The following is a 13,501-nucleotide window of genomic DNA, read 5'->3' as shown; positions in this document are numbered from 1 at the left end:
CTTCCTCTCTTTTTTGGTCTTCCGGGTCTTTCTGGGAGCTGGGAACAGATCCTGAGAAATCTCGGAAAACATTGGGGGTTGACATTCCCCCGGCGATGAGTCGCTGCCCTCAGGGTCCCCTCCTCTCTCCAGCCTCTCCAGGGGAAGTAAATTATCAAACCCTGGATAGTCCCTTCCAGTGACTACAGGATTTGGGAGTTTAGGAACTATGCCCACTGTCACCTCAATGGGGTTCCCCTGAACCTCCATCTCCACTGGGATGGTGGAGTAATGGCTTACGGCCCCATGTACGCACGTCACTGCTACGTGTTTGGCCTGTAGCAGCTGGCTACTTTTTACCAGCTTATCCGATATGAGGGTGATAGCACTCCAAGACCACAAGCACTATGGATTTTATTCTCACCGGCCTGGTGTAGTTTTGCAGGGCTAATGTGACCCCCGCAAGGTGGATAAGGGAGCACGGGACCCCCCAATCCCCCAAGTTACATTGCATAGGCTCCTTGGTGCTGGGACACTGTGTCCCCACTCCCGACATGCATAACATCTATAATTGCTTCTAGTCACTCCCCTATCACGTGGGTTAGGGGGTTTAGTCCCAGGGTTCCCCCCACTCAGGCCATTCCCTTCCTTCTGGGTTCCCAGCTTGTTTTTGGCCCCCCTCTTCTTCCACCTAGAGTTCCCCGGGGGTTTGGCCGCCCACCCTTCCAGGGTTGGGGTCGGGTGCTTGCTTCATAAGGGGCCTTCCTTGGGTAGTTGGGTCAATTCCCTGGATGTCTGTCTTTCTACCAGCATGATCATTTTGTCGTAGGAGCACAGCTCGTTCTGGCTTACCCATTTGTGGAACTCTGGCAGCAGTCCCCCCATGTAATCGTCCATGACCAAAGTCTCCAAAATCTCCTCCTGGCTGCACACCTCAGGCTGTAACCACCCCCGCCGGTGGGTGCTCTACCCCTCTCTGCCCCCAGTCCCACCCTGACTCCACCCCTCCCACGCCATCATTCCCTGATCGTGCTCGGATCTCTGTCTTCAGCTGGGGATAGTCAGCGGCGTCCTCAGCAGGCAGCTCAAAGTAGGCCTTCTGGGCCTCTCTGCATAAAAAAGGGGCGAGGATGCTGGCCCACTGCTCCTGGGCCATGCCTCACACTGAGCAGTCCTCTCGAATGAGAGGAGATATGCCTCTACATCATCTTCTGTTGCCATCTTTGGCAGACAACCAGTGGCCCTCAGGGTTCGCGTTCCGTCAGACCCCCGGGCCTGGGTGGTGAGATCTTCAGCTGGTCCACTACCTCTCACAGGAGGCCTTGATCTTGGGTCGCCTGGCCCACTAATAATTGGTTGGTTTCCTGCTGTAGCTGCATAGACTCCTGTTGCGCCATCGCCTGAACCTGGGTGCGCCTCCTGCTGGGCCACTGTGGCTTGCACCAGAGCTCTCACCGCCTCCTCCCTTGTGGTAAAAACAAAACCCTGAAACCCCAGTGCATTTTTTTAAACCTCTTTCTTCTGACACGCTGTGAACAATTGATCCCACCTCTCACACCAGTGGTGACAAAGCCCCGACCTTGTCTCAGTGGGTTCCACGGGGATTACACTAGCCTCAGAGGCTCACTGTGACCCTCAACATAGCCCTTCTCTCTCTAGAGGCAAGGGTCACAGCCTACTGAGCCATTTTCGTCATAAGCCAGCAAGGGAGGTGGGAAGAAGCAACCCTCCCTCGCACAGTCTCAGTTATCTCACAGTTTCTGTGATTAATTCGGGGGGGGGAGGGCGGGAAGAGTCTGGGCCCACCCTCTATTCCAGGCTGCAGCCCAGGGACCTAATAGTAGCAGCTATTGGTAGCTGACTTTCTGAAACAGGACAAGGACAATTCCCTGGGCCACTTTCCCACAGCAGCCCCCACGTCTTCAACATCTACTTCACCCTTACCTCAGGGCAGCCTTCCTTGTTCCTGACAGGGTTTGTCCTGCCCAATTTCTCCAGCAGCACAGCTTCCTCCTATAGCTCCTGACATGCACCTCTAACTGACTAACTGGGAGGCTTTTAACTAGTTCCAGCCAGCCCTTGATTGGCTTCAGGTGTCCCAATCAACCTAGTTGTCTCCACCGCTTTCTAGAAGGATCTTAATTGGTCCCAGGTGTCTTGATTAACCTGGAGCAACTGCCATTTGGTTACCATGGTAACAGGGATTTGTTTAGCCTGGGGCTAACATACCTGTTTCTCACTACTTTCGTATAGTCATTTGGCCTTGCCCAGTCACAGTAGATAGAACAAAGCAACTGCATTTGCTCTCTATGGGCCACGGTCAATATGACCATAAGCAAGGGGATAATACAACTGCTGCCAGAGCAACTAAATTAAAGTCCAGGAGACTCTGAATTGGGACGATAAGTTCAAATATGACTATAAGAGCATGTTGGCATAATTAGATCTCTACTGATAACAAATATTTATTATCTGAGATGTCAGCCATGCTAACTAGATTTGACCCTTCTATTGCATTGAATTGTATTTTCAGATTATAGTAATAGCTAGAACTAAAGTAAAATATAGTCCTTTCAATGCTGAAATGAAAACAGGTCAAGATTAGAGGCAAGGCTGTTCTGGGGCATATAATTCACAACCCTCACTCCTCTGCACAATTTTTTTGAGGGGTAGCGGTGGGGTCAGAATCAGTCCCATATATCTGTATCCACTCCAATGGTTTTGGTTCAAGACTGGATCCAAAATCAAAAAGGTCTTATTTTCTGGATCCAGTTTGGATATATCCTATGATGGTGGACATTTTGCACGATCAGATGTTCTGCCATTTTGGACAAAAAAACAAACAAACATAAGAACAGTTTATGAGGTTCCAGAACCAATTAATCTGAACCTTCCTCTAGGCCTGATTTAACCTAGAATCTGAATCTCAAATCCCGGCCTCTGTATAATTTGGGTGCAGATTCTTATATAACCCCCTCCCAGATGGACTAAGTTAAAATAAACTTCTCAGCTAACTTAGTGAAGATCACTTATGAGTGATCTTCACTCATAGACCACATGCTTTGCCTGGAACATGAATCATTTTGGATCTAAGGGTACCTACTCACCCAGTAATGGGGAAGCGATTTCTGTTCTGCAATTTCAGCTAAACAAGAAGGGAAAACACTTTACCTACTTCCTGGATTTGTTGCACTTCAAAGAATATATAATTGGGCAGGACACTTATGACTTCTCTTAACTTGGCTTTGTTTATACAGGGCCTGTCCCCTTCCCCTACCCCTACACTCACACCGAGTTATACTCACAACCCTTTTATACTTCAGAATGTTCTTTTTTAAATTGCTTGTGTAGGTTTAGGAGCTGAAGAGCTTTTTTGTGTGTGCCAGTGGTGAGATTGTAGCGAACTCATAGGTTCTGCAAGAGGCACAATATAAACTTTCTGGAAATGTTGCAAAGTCTGAAATCTCATCCCATGAGAAAAATTGTTGTTTTTTTTAAATCTCTTTAGATATTTACCAAAAAGCAACATAACATTAGACTTTGAACCTTGTTTCTCTTTAAGGAGAGCTACTTTAGAGGCCTGATCTTTCCTTGGGACTATCCCCTTGGGAACTCCCAGTGCACCACTTCCCTTTTTGAGCGTAGGCTGTCCAGTATAGACACATGGTTTTCACTCATTCCTCGGGACTTTGTCTCCCACAAACATTTCACCGGACGCACTGGAGTTGTGCTGGTCCTGCCCAGCCCAAGTCTGTTAAGCGGTTTAAAAAAAGCGGGGGAAGAGGAGGATGGCGAGGGGTTGGGAATAGAGAGGCAGTTTGCCAGGGAAAGTTTCTATAGTCTGTCTGCTGGACCCCAATACTGGTTGCTACATGGCTGACCATTTAAGTATCCCATCTGATCCTGCCATACTCCTCCTAAAGTGAGCCCTGATCAGAGGTGGAGTGCTACGTTGATGAAATTAACCTTTTCTGTGGTCCTTGGCCAGCTTAATAAAAAGAATACTTACACCTGCTCCATCTAGGGATAATAAAATCCTTCTTCCCAGTGTACACTGTAGGCTGCCTATGGTACTGGTGAGACAATAGTGAGCATGAGGTAATAGATTTTATTGCACTAACTTCTGGTGGTGAGAGAGACAAGCTTTCGAGCTACAGAGGGCTCTTCTTCAGGTCTGGGAAACTAAAGCCATGTCTACACTACCACTCATAGGCATCAATTTCTGCTCCCGCTGGTGGGTGCTCTACCCCTCTCTGCCCCCAGCCCCGCTCTGACTCCACCCCTCCCACCTCTGCCCCGCCCCCATGCCAACCCCTTCCCCAAAGTCCCCGCCCCAACTCTGCCCCCTCCCTGCCCCTATTCTGACTCCTTCCCCAAATCCCCGCCCCGGCCCCGCCTCCTCCCCTGAGCGCACCACGTTCCCGCACCTCTCCCACCTCCTGGAGCGGCCAAACAACTGTTGGGCAGTGGCCGGGCGGGAAGCACTGGGAGGTAGGTGGGGGGGGTGCGGCGCACTCAGGAGAGGAGGCGGAGGAAGTGGGGTGGGGGTGGGCAGGGGAGCTTGGCTGCCGGTGGGTGCAGAGCACCCACTATTTTTTCCCCGTGGGTGCTCTAGCCCTGGAGCACCCACAGAGTTGGCACCTATGCTACCACTTATATCAGCAAAATGTATGTCTCTCCAGGGGGTGACTATTCCACCCCCGAGTGACATAAATTATGCCAGTATAAGTGGTAGTGTGCACAACACTATGTCGGCTTGAGCGCTTCTCCCACTGACAGAGCTACTGCCGCTCGTGGAGGTGGCTTTATTATGTCAACAGGAGAGCTCTCTCCTGTCAGCATAGAGCGGCTACACGAGTGATCTTACAGTGGCGCACCTGCATCAGTACAGCTGTGCCGCTGTAAGCTCTCTAGTGTACACATGGCCTAACTCAAAGTGTCACTGCTAAATTCAAGGTTTAGCATAAGGAGTTATGCTACTTACTGTACTGCTAACTATAGATTGGTTAACATAAGGAGTTAACACACATTTCATGGGACCATTCAAGGTGGCCCATTAACACCCCTCCAGTCATAGGGAGGAAAATAAGGATGGGGCTGGAGAAATCAGCTGGGGGGAGCGGGGGGTGCTGTTAGTGGGTTACAGATTGTTGTAATAAGCCATAAATCCAGTGTCTCTATTCAGTCCATGATTTTTAGTGTCTAGCAGAGTGATGAATTTACGCTCCCAGCCTCGTCATTTGAAAGTGTCGTGCAGGTTTCCTTTGAGGATGAGGACTGATAGGTCAGCTATAGAGTGATCACGTTGTGAAAAGTGTTCACCCACAGGTGATATGGTGTTTTTGTCTTGTCTCATTTTCCTGTGTGAGTTCATTTGAGCATGTAGTGATGGTCTGGTTTCACCCACGAAGTTGTTATTGGGACATTGCGTGCACTGGATGAGGTACACTGCATGTTATGCTAGGCATGTATAAGCTCCATGGTTCTCGAAAGGTGTGCTGTGGGAGGGCGTTGATCACGGTAGCAGTGGAGATATAGCTGCAGGTTTTGCATCTGGTGTTCTGGCAGGGTCTGGTGCCACTTTGAGTTGATGGGTCCTTGTCTGTGGGGAGCTTACTTCTGAGGATGAGCTTGGAGAGGTTGGGGGGTTGTCTGAAGGCCAGAAAAGGAGGTTCAGGAAAGATTTTTTTCAGGATGGGTCCCCATCGACTATGGGTTGTAGTTGTTTGATGATACCCCATATGGATCCTAGCGTGGGGTGGTAGGTGACAACTAGGGGGCTGTGCAGTCAGAGGGAGGGTTATTTCGGTGTTGAAGCTGGACAAGAGGTAGCTGCCTGGGGCACTATCCTCAGTGGCCTCCCCATTCACCTTCCAGACAGAGGCAGCTTGCAGAGGGAGGACCATGGAAGTCCCACACCCTTGGGATCCTTCCCCCAGAGCAGCCAGCAACAGCAACAACCAAGTGCACCTGTGATAAATAAAGTGGTGGGGTAGCTCCCTTTGTTTTCTTTCTCAGCTCTTTCCCTGACGGGGGGTGAAAAGGCTTGAGGGTACCCCACAAGGAGGAATTCCCAAGTGCTCCTTCCTGGGTTCAAAGGAGTTTTCTTGCATTTGGGTGGTGGCAGCGTTTAACAAGCCAAGGTCAGAGAGAAGGTGTAACCTTGGGAGTTTAATACAAGCCTGGAGTGGCAAGTATTAATTTTTTAAGTCCTTGCGGGCCCCCACTTTCTGCACTCGAGGTGCCAGAGTGGGGATTCAGCCTTGACATGGTGGCAGTGGTGGGATTATACAGCTAACTGGCTGGCTGGTTGTCCATCAAAGGAAGCTGGCACCATGAGTGCAGGAAGTGGGGGCTTGCAAGGATTTTAAAAATTAATACTTGCCATTCCAGGCTTGTATTAAATTCCCAAGGTTACACCTTCTCTCTGACCTTGGCTTGGTGGTAGCGGTGGAGCTACACCACCACTTTATTTATCACAGCACCAACTAAATCTGGGCCTTCCAGTCACCACTGCCATCTCACTGGGTCCAAAGGGACCAGCTGGGGCAATGGAGCAAATGCCCTTCCCTCACCCTCTCCACACTAATAGGGCTACACAAATAACCGCAGCTTTAGAAATGTTATGAGATGATTGAGCACCTATGAAAATCTGTACCTTCTACAGATTCCTTCCCTCTTCCTTGATAAAAAGACCTGACCTACTTGAAAAAATACATTTATTCTTTTCTTTTTTCCCCTCGTGTTACTGATTCAGCTAAACCCATCGCCTCCCTAATAGAAAAAGGCTGCAACGAGGATCAGAATCCCAGATCTTCAGCACCCAGCAAACCCGTGGTGCTGAGAGTTTGTCCTGTGACTATTTTAATGGTGTTTCTTTGCTCCCCATTGCACCACGCTTCAAATGAAACGTCCCAATGTGCCAAGCTGCATAACTCTCCAGTTAGCAACAATATAACAGACTAGGGTATTGTTATAAAAAGATTCTTTAACAGGCGTTGTTCTACAGAATGTCGGCTCTGTTTCTTGCATTATAAATGGAGTGACAGGAGGAATCAAAATATACCAGACTCTTTATTACAAAACTAGAGGGATACTGTAGATATCAACAGGTTATAAGCAATGAAGGTTACTAGTCTAATGACTTGTTTACTCCTTTGCAGCATTTTTATCCTGCCATGCTGATGTGGGGAATTCTGAGATGGAGCTCAAATCAACCCCACAATCTACTTTGTTCCTACAGAGAACTACTTCTGCTCAGTCAGTTTCCCCATATCAGATAACTTCTTCCAGCCATGCAGTCACCACGCTTTTCTCCAGCAGGACAAGTAATATTATAACCACCTCATTAAGCCAAAGAACATCTGCACTCACTGCCACCCAAACAACAAACCATCATCCGGTGACAACAGCATTGGCCCCTAACATGACAACGCAAGCAAGAGAAAACAACACTCAGCTGACCAGCAAGACGACCCATCTAATATTAACAACTACAATAGCAGGTAAGAAAACAACTGCAAAGCCCCCACTGCCGACCAATGAAACTACAACCCATGTAAGAGTAACAACTACAGCACAAACATCTAACAAGACAACCATCCAGAGAACTGAGAAAACCACACTGCCAACGAACCAAACAACCCATTCAAGGGTAGCAACTACAACTGCAGCTAAGAAGACAACTGCAACGCCGACATCACCAACCAATCAAACTACAACCCTTGCAGTAACAACTACAGCAATAACCAAGAAGACAGCTGTAAAGACCACCACACAGCCAACTAAACAAACAACTCACACAGCAGCAAAAACTACAGCCAGAACCAACATGACAACCCTTCCTCCGGGGAATCAAACAACCAGACCTGCTCCGACAGCCACCGTGGGGCCCACCCTCGCACCTGATCCATCATCACCCACTACTGGAGCCTACAATGTTTCCAGTGGAAGTGTGAACTGCATTAAAGCATCAATGGGATTGGAGCTGATTGTTCAAAACTCTAAGACGGTGAGATGCAATATTCATTAGCATTAAAGAGATACATGATCTGACGCTTGTACCAATCTTTCTTCATTAGTTTGAGTTTATCCTGCCTCCTTCAAAGCAATTCCCCTCAATTACCATATGCCGCAAAATTAGACATCGGTGTAAGAAGTGTACCTGTTTCCCAGAATTGTAAGTGAGTTACAATCTGATTTATTTTAAAAAGATGCTTAAACTGGAGCGTCATAAAAGAGATGAGAAATTATCAATCAGCGTTTCAAAGATGGAAGTCTTTGATTTGGGCTCTTTGATATTTTAGAATCACAGGAATTGCCAGGAGGATCAGACCAATGGTCCAGGTAGCGGTCAGTGCCATATGCCTTAGAAGAACATGCAAGAAACCCCATACTAGTTGGTTACAGAATAACCTGCCCATAGGGAAAAGGTTGTCCTAACTTCCATTAGTTAGAGGTTTGGATTATACCATGAAGCATTGGAATTTTTATCCTTTCCAAAGCAAATGGTTACTTGTTTTGTGTTTTTAATCCTTACTATTGTAAATATGGATGTTTTCATTTTGATTCTAAATGTTGTTTAAATGTGATGACTGCTAAGTGCAGATGAAAACATATGATACTCACTAAGGTCCAAAGCTAAGCATAGTGCCTCACACCACTAAAGGACCTTCTTTCTAACCTGCAGACCTGTTCTGCTCCAGGGTTTCTCCTCACCAGATTGTGATGCATGTTTTATTATGTGTGAGAGGCTCACAGAGGGTTAGGTTGAAGTGTTCTCAGCCTTGAAGGGCCCAAGTCAGACTAAAGTCCAGGTCTGCAGAAATTATGTTAGAGACAAACAGTGAAATCTGCAGTGCTAAGTCCCTGGAAGCATGAGATCAGACTGGATAATGCAGCCTACGGTCTTTTGGATGGTAGTCAACCGCAAGGCTATTGATCCAGACCCATCAATTCAATTTCAGAAAGCTCTTAAGTGTCTGTGTGTTTCTTTTTTTGTTTTGTCTCTAACTGAGATACACTGGAAATTTTTTTTGTCTCCACAGCAGAAGAAGGGATACTTCAATATTGATCCCAGTATCACACAAACATCTGGAAGCTGTGGAAATCTGCAATCAAATCTGAACTTAACTTTTAATGGCGGCTTTATAAGCTTTACCTTTGTAAAGGTAATTGTTGCACTCTTATTTTTTACAGCAAGGCAGAGGTCAGAGCTGGGGAATTGGGATTCAGTTCCTCGGTTCTATTCCCAGCTCACTCATTGACTCGTTGCATGATCATGGGCAAGTCTTTTCATCTCCCTGTTCCTCATTTTCTCCATCTACAAGACTTCACAGGGTGTTCTGATACTCAATAAATTAATGTCAGTAAAGTGCTCTGAGATCCTCTGGTTGAAGACACCAGAGAAGGGCGAAATATTGATATTACAACAGGGTATCACTCAAAACCTGGATGTGGATTGCACACAGCTCAAAATATGGGGCTGTTTATACCTGAATTTTTGGTTTGGCCCATTATAAAGAGAGAGACATTTGCAAATTCAGATTTCCTCAACCACCAAACTTCAGAAGTGTTTGGGTGCAGGGTTTAGTTTGGGGGCATCTCTATTCCAAACATGTATGTAGAATACAGTATGGCATGTCAGTGACCATGTTATTCTGAATAAATACATCTCTGTGCATGTCAGGAACCTGGCACTGGGCCCTAAATTAGAGACAAGGAACTCTTATCTCTAATTATAACTCCCAGTTATATGGGACACCCATGCCTAGGTTTTTGGTGTGCAGAGGGAATAGATTCTATGATGGCTAACAGGGATTGTACCGTGACACCAGCAGTGCTCTAAAGAGAAGTTTGTACTATGAATGCAATGGACAAGGCAGTTGACAAAAGGACTGTACAGTGGAAAACAGACTGTAATAAAACTGTAACATCATCAACTGCCTCTGTGATTTAATCTCACAAAGCCACAAGATTGTTACATGAAGAAGGGCACAAATCTGAACACACCTGAACTTTGGAAACATTTGGGTTTGAGTCTGAGCTTCATAGCTGAACTGTATCTTTTTAATGGGTCAAACCAAAACCTTGATTTTGGTTCCATTAGTCTTCCAGGACAGAATGCCTCTGTCCTCCAGAGTGATCAGGGAAATCATCCTAGACCCCTGTTAATGACAACTGTGTTAGGGAACATGCAAGTGGTTAATCATCCAACATTCACAATTCACCTTTGGACAAAGGGCCAGGTCCTCAACTGGTGTAAATTAGCATAGGTCCATTGGAGACATTGGAGCAAGCAATGCCAGTTTATACTGCCCAAAGTTGTTAATATTTGGGCAATGTGATGATATTAGATTCTGGTGAATAACACGGCTACCACTCTGAAACCCATCTCCTTTGGTTGACTGGAGACAGATTTCTAAAACTGCGGATGAAAGAGGAATAAATGTGAGGTGAAGCAAAAATATACAGAGGAAATGTTTGAAAACAAAGGATCAGTTAATATTTTAAGTGTTTGTTTTGGATGTGTTCTCCTTGCACTCAGAGAGCTGCATTCCTACCCTGCAAGGATCCTTAGACCAAGTCCTGTGATTCAAGTACATATAAGCATCAACTGGAGCAGCAGCACTAAAGATACTGATATGAAACTTTGGGAGCTGTGCTTGCTCTCACCCCCAGAACAATGAGATTAATGGCACAGCATTGCACAATCTATCCTTCACTTAAAGATAAGCTCTCACAAGAGTGTCAGGACTTTGAAATATGAGCTGATCAGAACTCTGTTTGCTACAGTTTCAGTCTGGTATGGTCAACCTTCAGACTCTCAAGGACTATTCTGGTCACAGGCAAACTGGTTTTACACTTGTGTAGGGTTACCATACGTCCGGATTTTCCCGGACATGTCCGGCTTTTGGGGGCTCAAATCCCCGTCCGGGGGGAAATCCCCAAAAGCCGGGCATGTCCGGGAAAATTGGGAGGCTCGGCCGGGGCCTCTTTGTCCGGGGCCGGGGGCATGGTGCCGGGCCGGGCTGGGCGCGGGGCCGGGGTCCGGGCCGGGAGCCGGGCCCGCGGGGCCGGGAGCCGGGGGCGCGGTGCCGGTCCGGGCCCGCGGAGCCGGGTCGGGGAGCCGGGCCGGGCCCGCGGAGTCGGGAGCCGGGCCGGGGTCGGGGGTGCGCCGGGCCGGGAGCCCGGGTCGGGGAGCCGGGGGGTGCGCCGGGCCGGGAGCCCGGGTCGGGGAGCCGGGGGGTGCACCGGGGTCGGAGAGCCGGGGTCGGGGAGCCGGGGAGTGCGCCGGGGAGTGCGCCGGGGTCGGGGAGCCCGGGTCGGGGAGCCCGGGGGGTGCGCCGGGCCCGCGGGGCTGGGAGCCGGGGGGTGGTCGGTCGGGGCCGGCACCCCAAGGCCCGAGCCAACCCAGGCTGGAGCCGCGGGGGGACCAGCCTGGGCCGCGCCTCCTCCCCCCGCCCCCCTTACCTGCTTCAGGCTTCCCGCGAATTAAATGTTCGCGGGAAGCAGGGGAGGGGGCGGAGACTTTGGGAGGGGGCGGAGTTGGGGCGTGGGCGTGGGCGGGGCTGGGGGCGGGGCCGGGGCCCCGGGGAGTGTCCTCCATTTGGAGGCACAAAATATGGTAACCCTACACTTGTGTAGCTCCAGTCACTCCTGATTTGCATCACTGTAGCCAAGAGCAGAATCAGACCCTCAAGTCACATGTCTGCAGTGCTGAAATGTGATGACAGATAAATGAGTAGCTGCTTCTATGAAGCCACAGGCAGATGTCCTTGCACAGGGTTTGAAAACAGGAAGGCCTGTAATGTACCCACCATATGCTCAGTAAGAACAGATGTTTTATTCCTCAGAGTAGAATTGGTCCCATGTCTGGACAGAATGCTAGGTTGCTAATGGAGATGGCAACTTTTTTGTGATATGGACACTTGTCGGTCAGGAACTTCACTGACAGCTGCTTCTCACTGGAGTATAGTGGTTAGAGTGGGATACTAGGAGTCAACATTCCTAGGATCACTGTGTGATCTTGTGCAAATCATTAGCCCTCTTGGTTTAACCATCTGTAAAATAGGCATTCTAATATTTCCCCCACAAAGGTGTGATGAGGTGTAAATGACATTTGTAAAGGGCTTGAAATCTTCAGTGCTATAGAAAGTGCAAGGTATAATTATTAGAACTTCTTTCCTCTTTTTCTGACTATGGAGTTTCACACATTTTCTATTATTGTTGTTGAAACCTGTGAGCCTTAAAACTCTCCTTACTTTGAGAAGGAGAAGTACAAGAGGAGAATAGTTGCCAGCTGGCAATTAGCCAGCAGTCTAACCCTCCAGTCCTTCCATACACAGGACTGTAGCTGAAGCTGTAGGCGCCAACTTCCCCTCTTTCCTGTGGGTGCTCAACCCCCCCATCAATCCCCGGCCCTGCCCCCACTCCACCCCTTCCATGGGGCCTCGCCCCACCTCTTCCCACCCCTGCCCCGCCCCCATTCCAACCTCTTCCCTAAAGTCCCCACCCCAACTTCGCCCCTCCCTGCCCCTATTCCAACTCCTTCCCCAAATCTCCACCCCGGCCCCGCATCTTCCCCTGAGTGCGCCACGTTCCCGCTCCTTCCCCCCTTCCCAGAGTGTGTTAACGCTGCCAAACAGCTGTTTGGTGGCGTCCAGCCGGGAAACGCTGGGAGGTAAGCGGAGGAGCGGGGACGTGGCCCACTCAGGGGAGGGGGAGGAAGTGGGGCGGAGGGTGAGGGGAGCTTGGCTGCCGATGGGTGCAGAGCACCCACTCATTTTTCCCCATGGGTGCTCCAGCCCTGGAGCACCCATGGAGTAGGTGCCTATGGTTGAAGCCACTGGTAATTCAGCCTGGCCTTGTGGGAGGTGTGTGCAATTACCCAAGTTACAGAAAGGACCATTCCTCTTACAGTTTCCTCTCTTGTTTTGCGATATGATTTCACCTCAAATTTGTTGTTACACTGAATGGAAGGTAAGCAAAACCCAAACTGGAAAGAGATCTCTACTCACAATGGAAATACACAAATTGTTGCAGACATCTTCCTGTCCCAAGCACCTTGAATCCAGGAGCTGCTGCTGGGGCAGTGCAACTGCTGTGAGACTGATTTAAAGCCGCCATTCAGCTCTGTGTAAGTCATACATAAATTCAACTAAAGAGAGCAGTGTGGAGATTCTCCCTCCAAGTATAACAGCAGAACACAGGGTAGAAAAATAAAAGGTCTCATCTTGTGCCTATTAACTTGTGTAATACAAAAACTTGCGGAACCCTCCCCAACATGCGGTTACCACAAATGACATGGAAACGTACGGACACAAGGTGAGCTAGGTAATATCTTTTACTGGATCAACTTCTGTTGGTGGGAGAGACAAGGTTTGGTGCTTACACAGATCTTCTTCAGGTCAGCTCTGTGTAAGCTATAAAGCTTGTCTTTCTTACCAGCTGGTCCAATAAAAGATATTACCTTGCCTATCTTGTGTCTCTAACAGGAGCGGCACCAGGGTTTTTGGCGCCC

The 13,501-nt window shown here is 48.7% G+C and overlaps 1 protein-coding gene across 3 annotated transcripts in view; it reads left to right on the top strand.

Annotated features, from left to right (window-relative positions):
* Window positions 1–13,501, top strand: part of LAMP3 (lysosomal associated membrane protein 3) — a 39,280-nt gene that overhangs the window by 8,408 nt on the left and 17,371 nt on the right. For 2 of the 3 annotated variants that reach the window (XM_054040799.1, XM_054040797.1), the window contains exons 2-3: window positions 7,143–7,990; window positions 9,027–9,149. In XM_054040799.1, coding sequence (XP_053896774.1) covers window positions 7,143–7,990; window positions 9,027–9,149 — 971 coding nt within the window. The remainder of the gene's footprint in view (window positions 1–7,142; window positions 7,991–9,026; window positions 9,150–13,501) is intronic. The other variant, XM_054040798.1, reaches the window with a different exon arrangement.

Source organism: Malaclemys terrapin, chromosome 9 (genome assembly GCF_027887155.1).
Source record: "Malaclemys terrapin pileata isolate rMalTer1 chromosome 9, rMalTer1.hap1, whole genome shotgun sequence".
Classification (NCBI taxonomy): Eukaryota; Metazoa; Chordata; order Testudines; family Emydidae; genus Malaclemys; species Malaclemys terrapin.
This window is presented reverse-complemented; position numbering and strand designations above follow the sequence as displayed.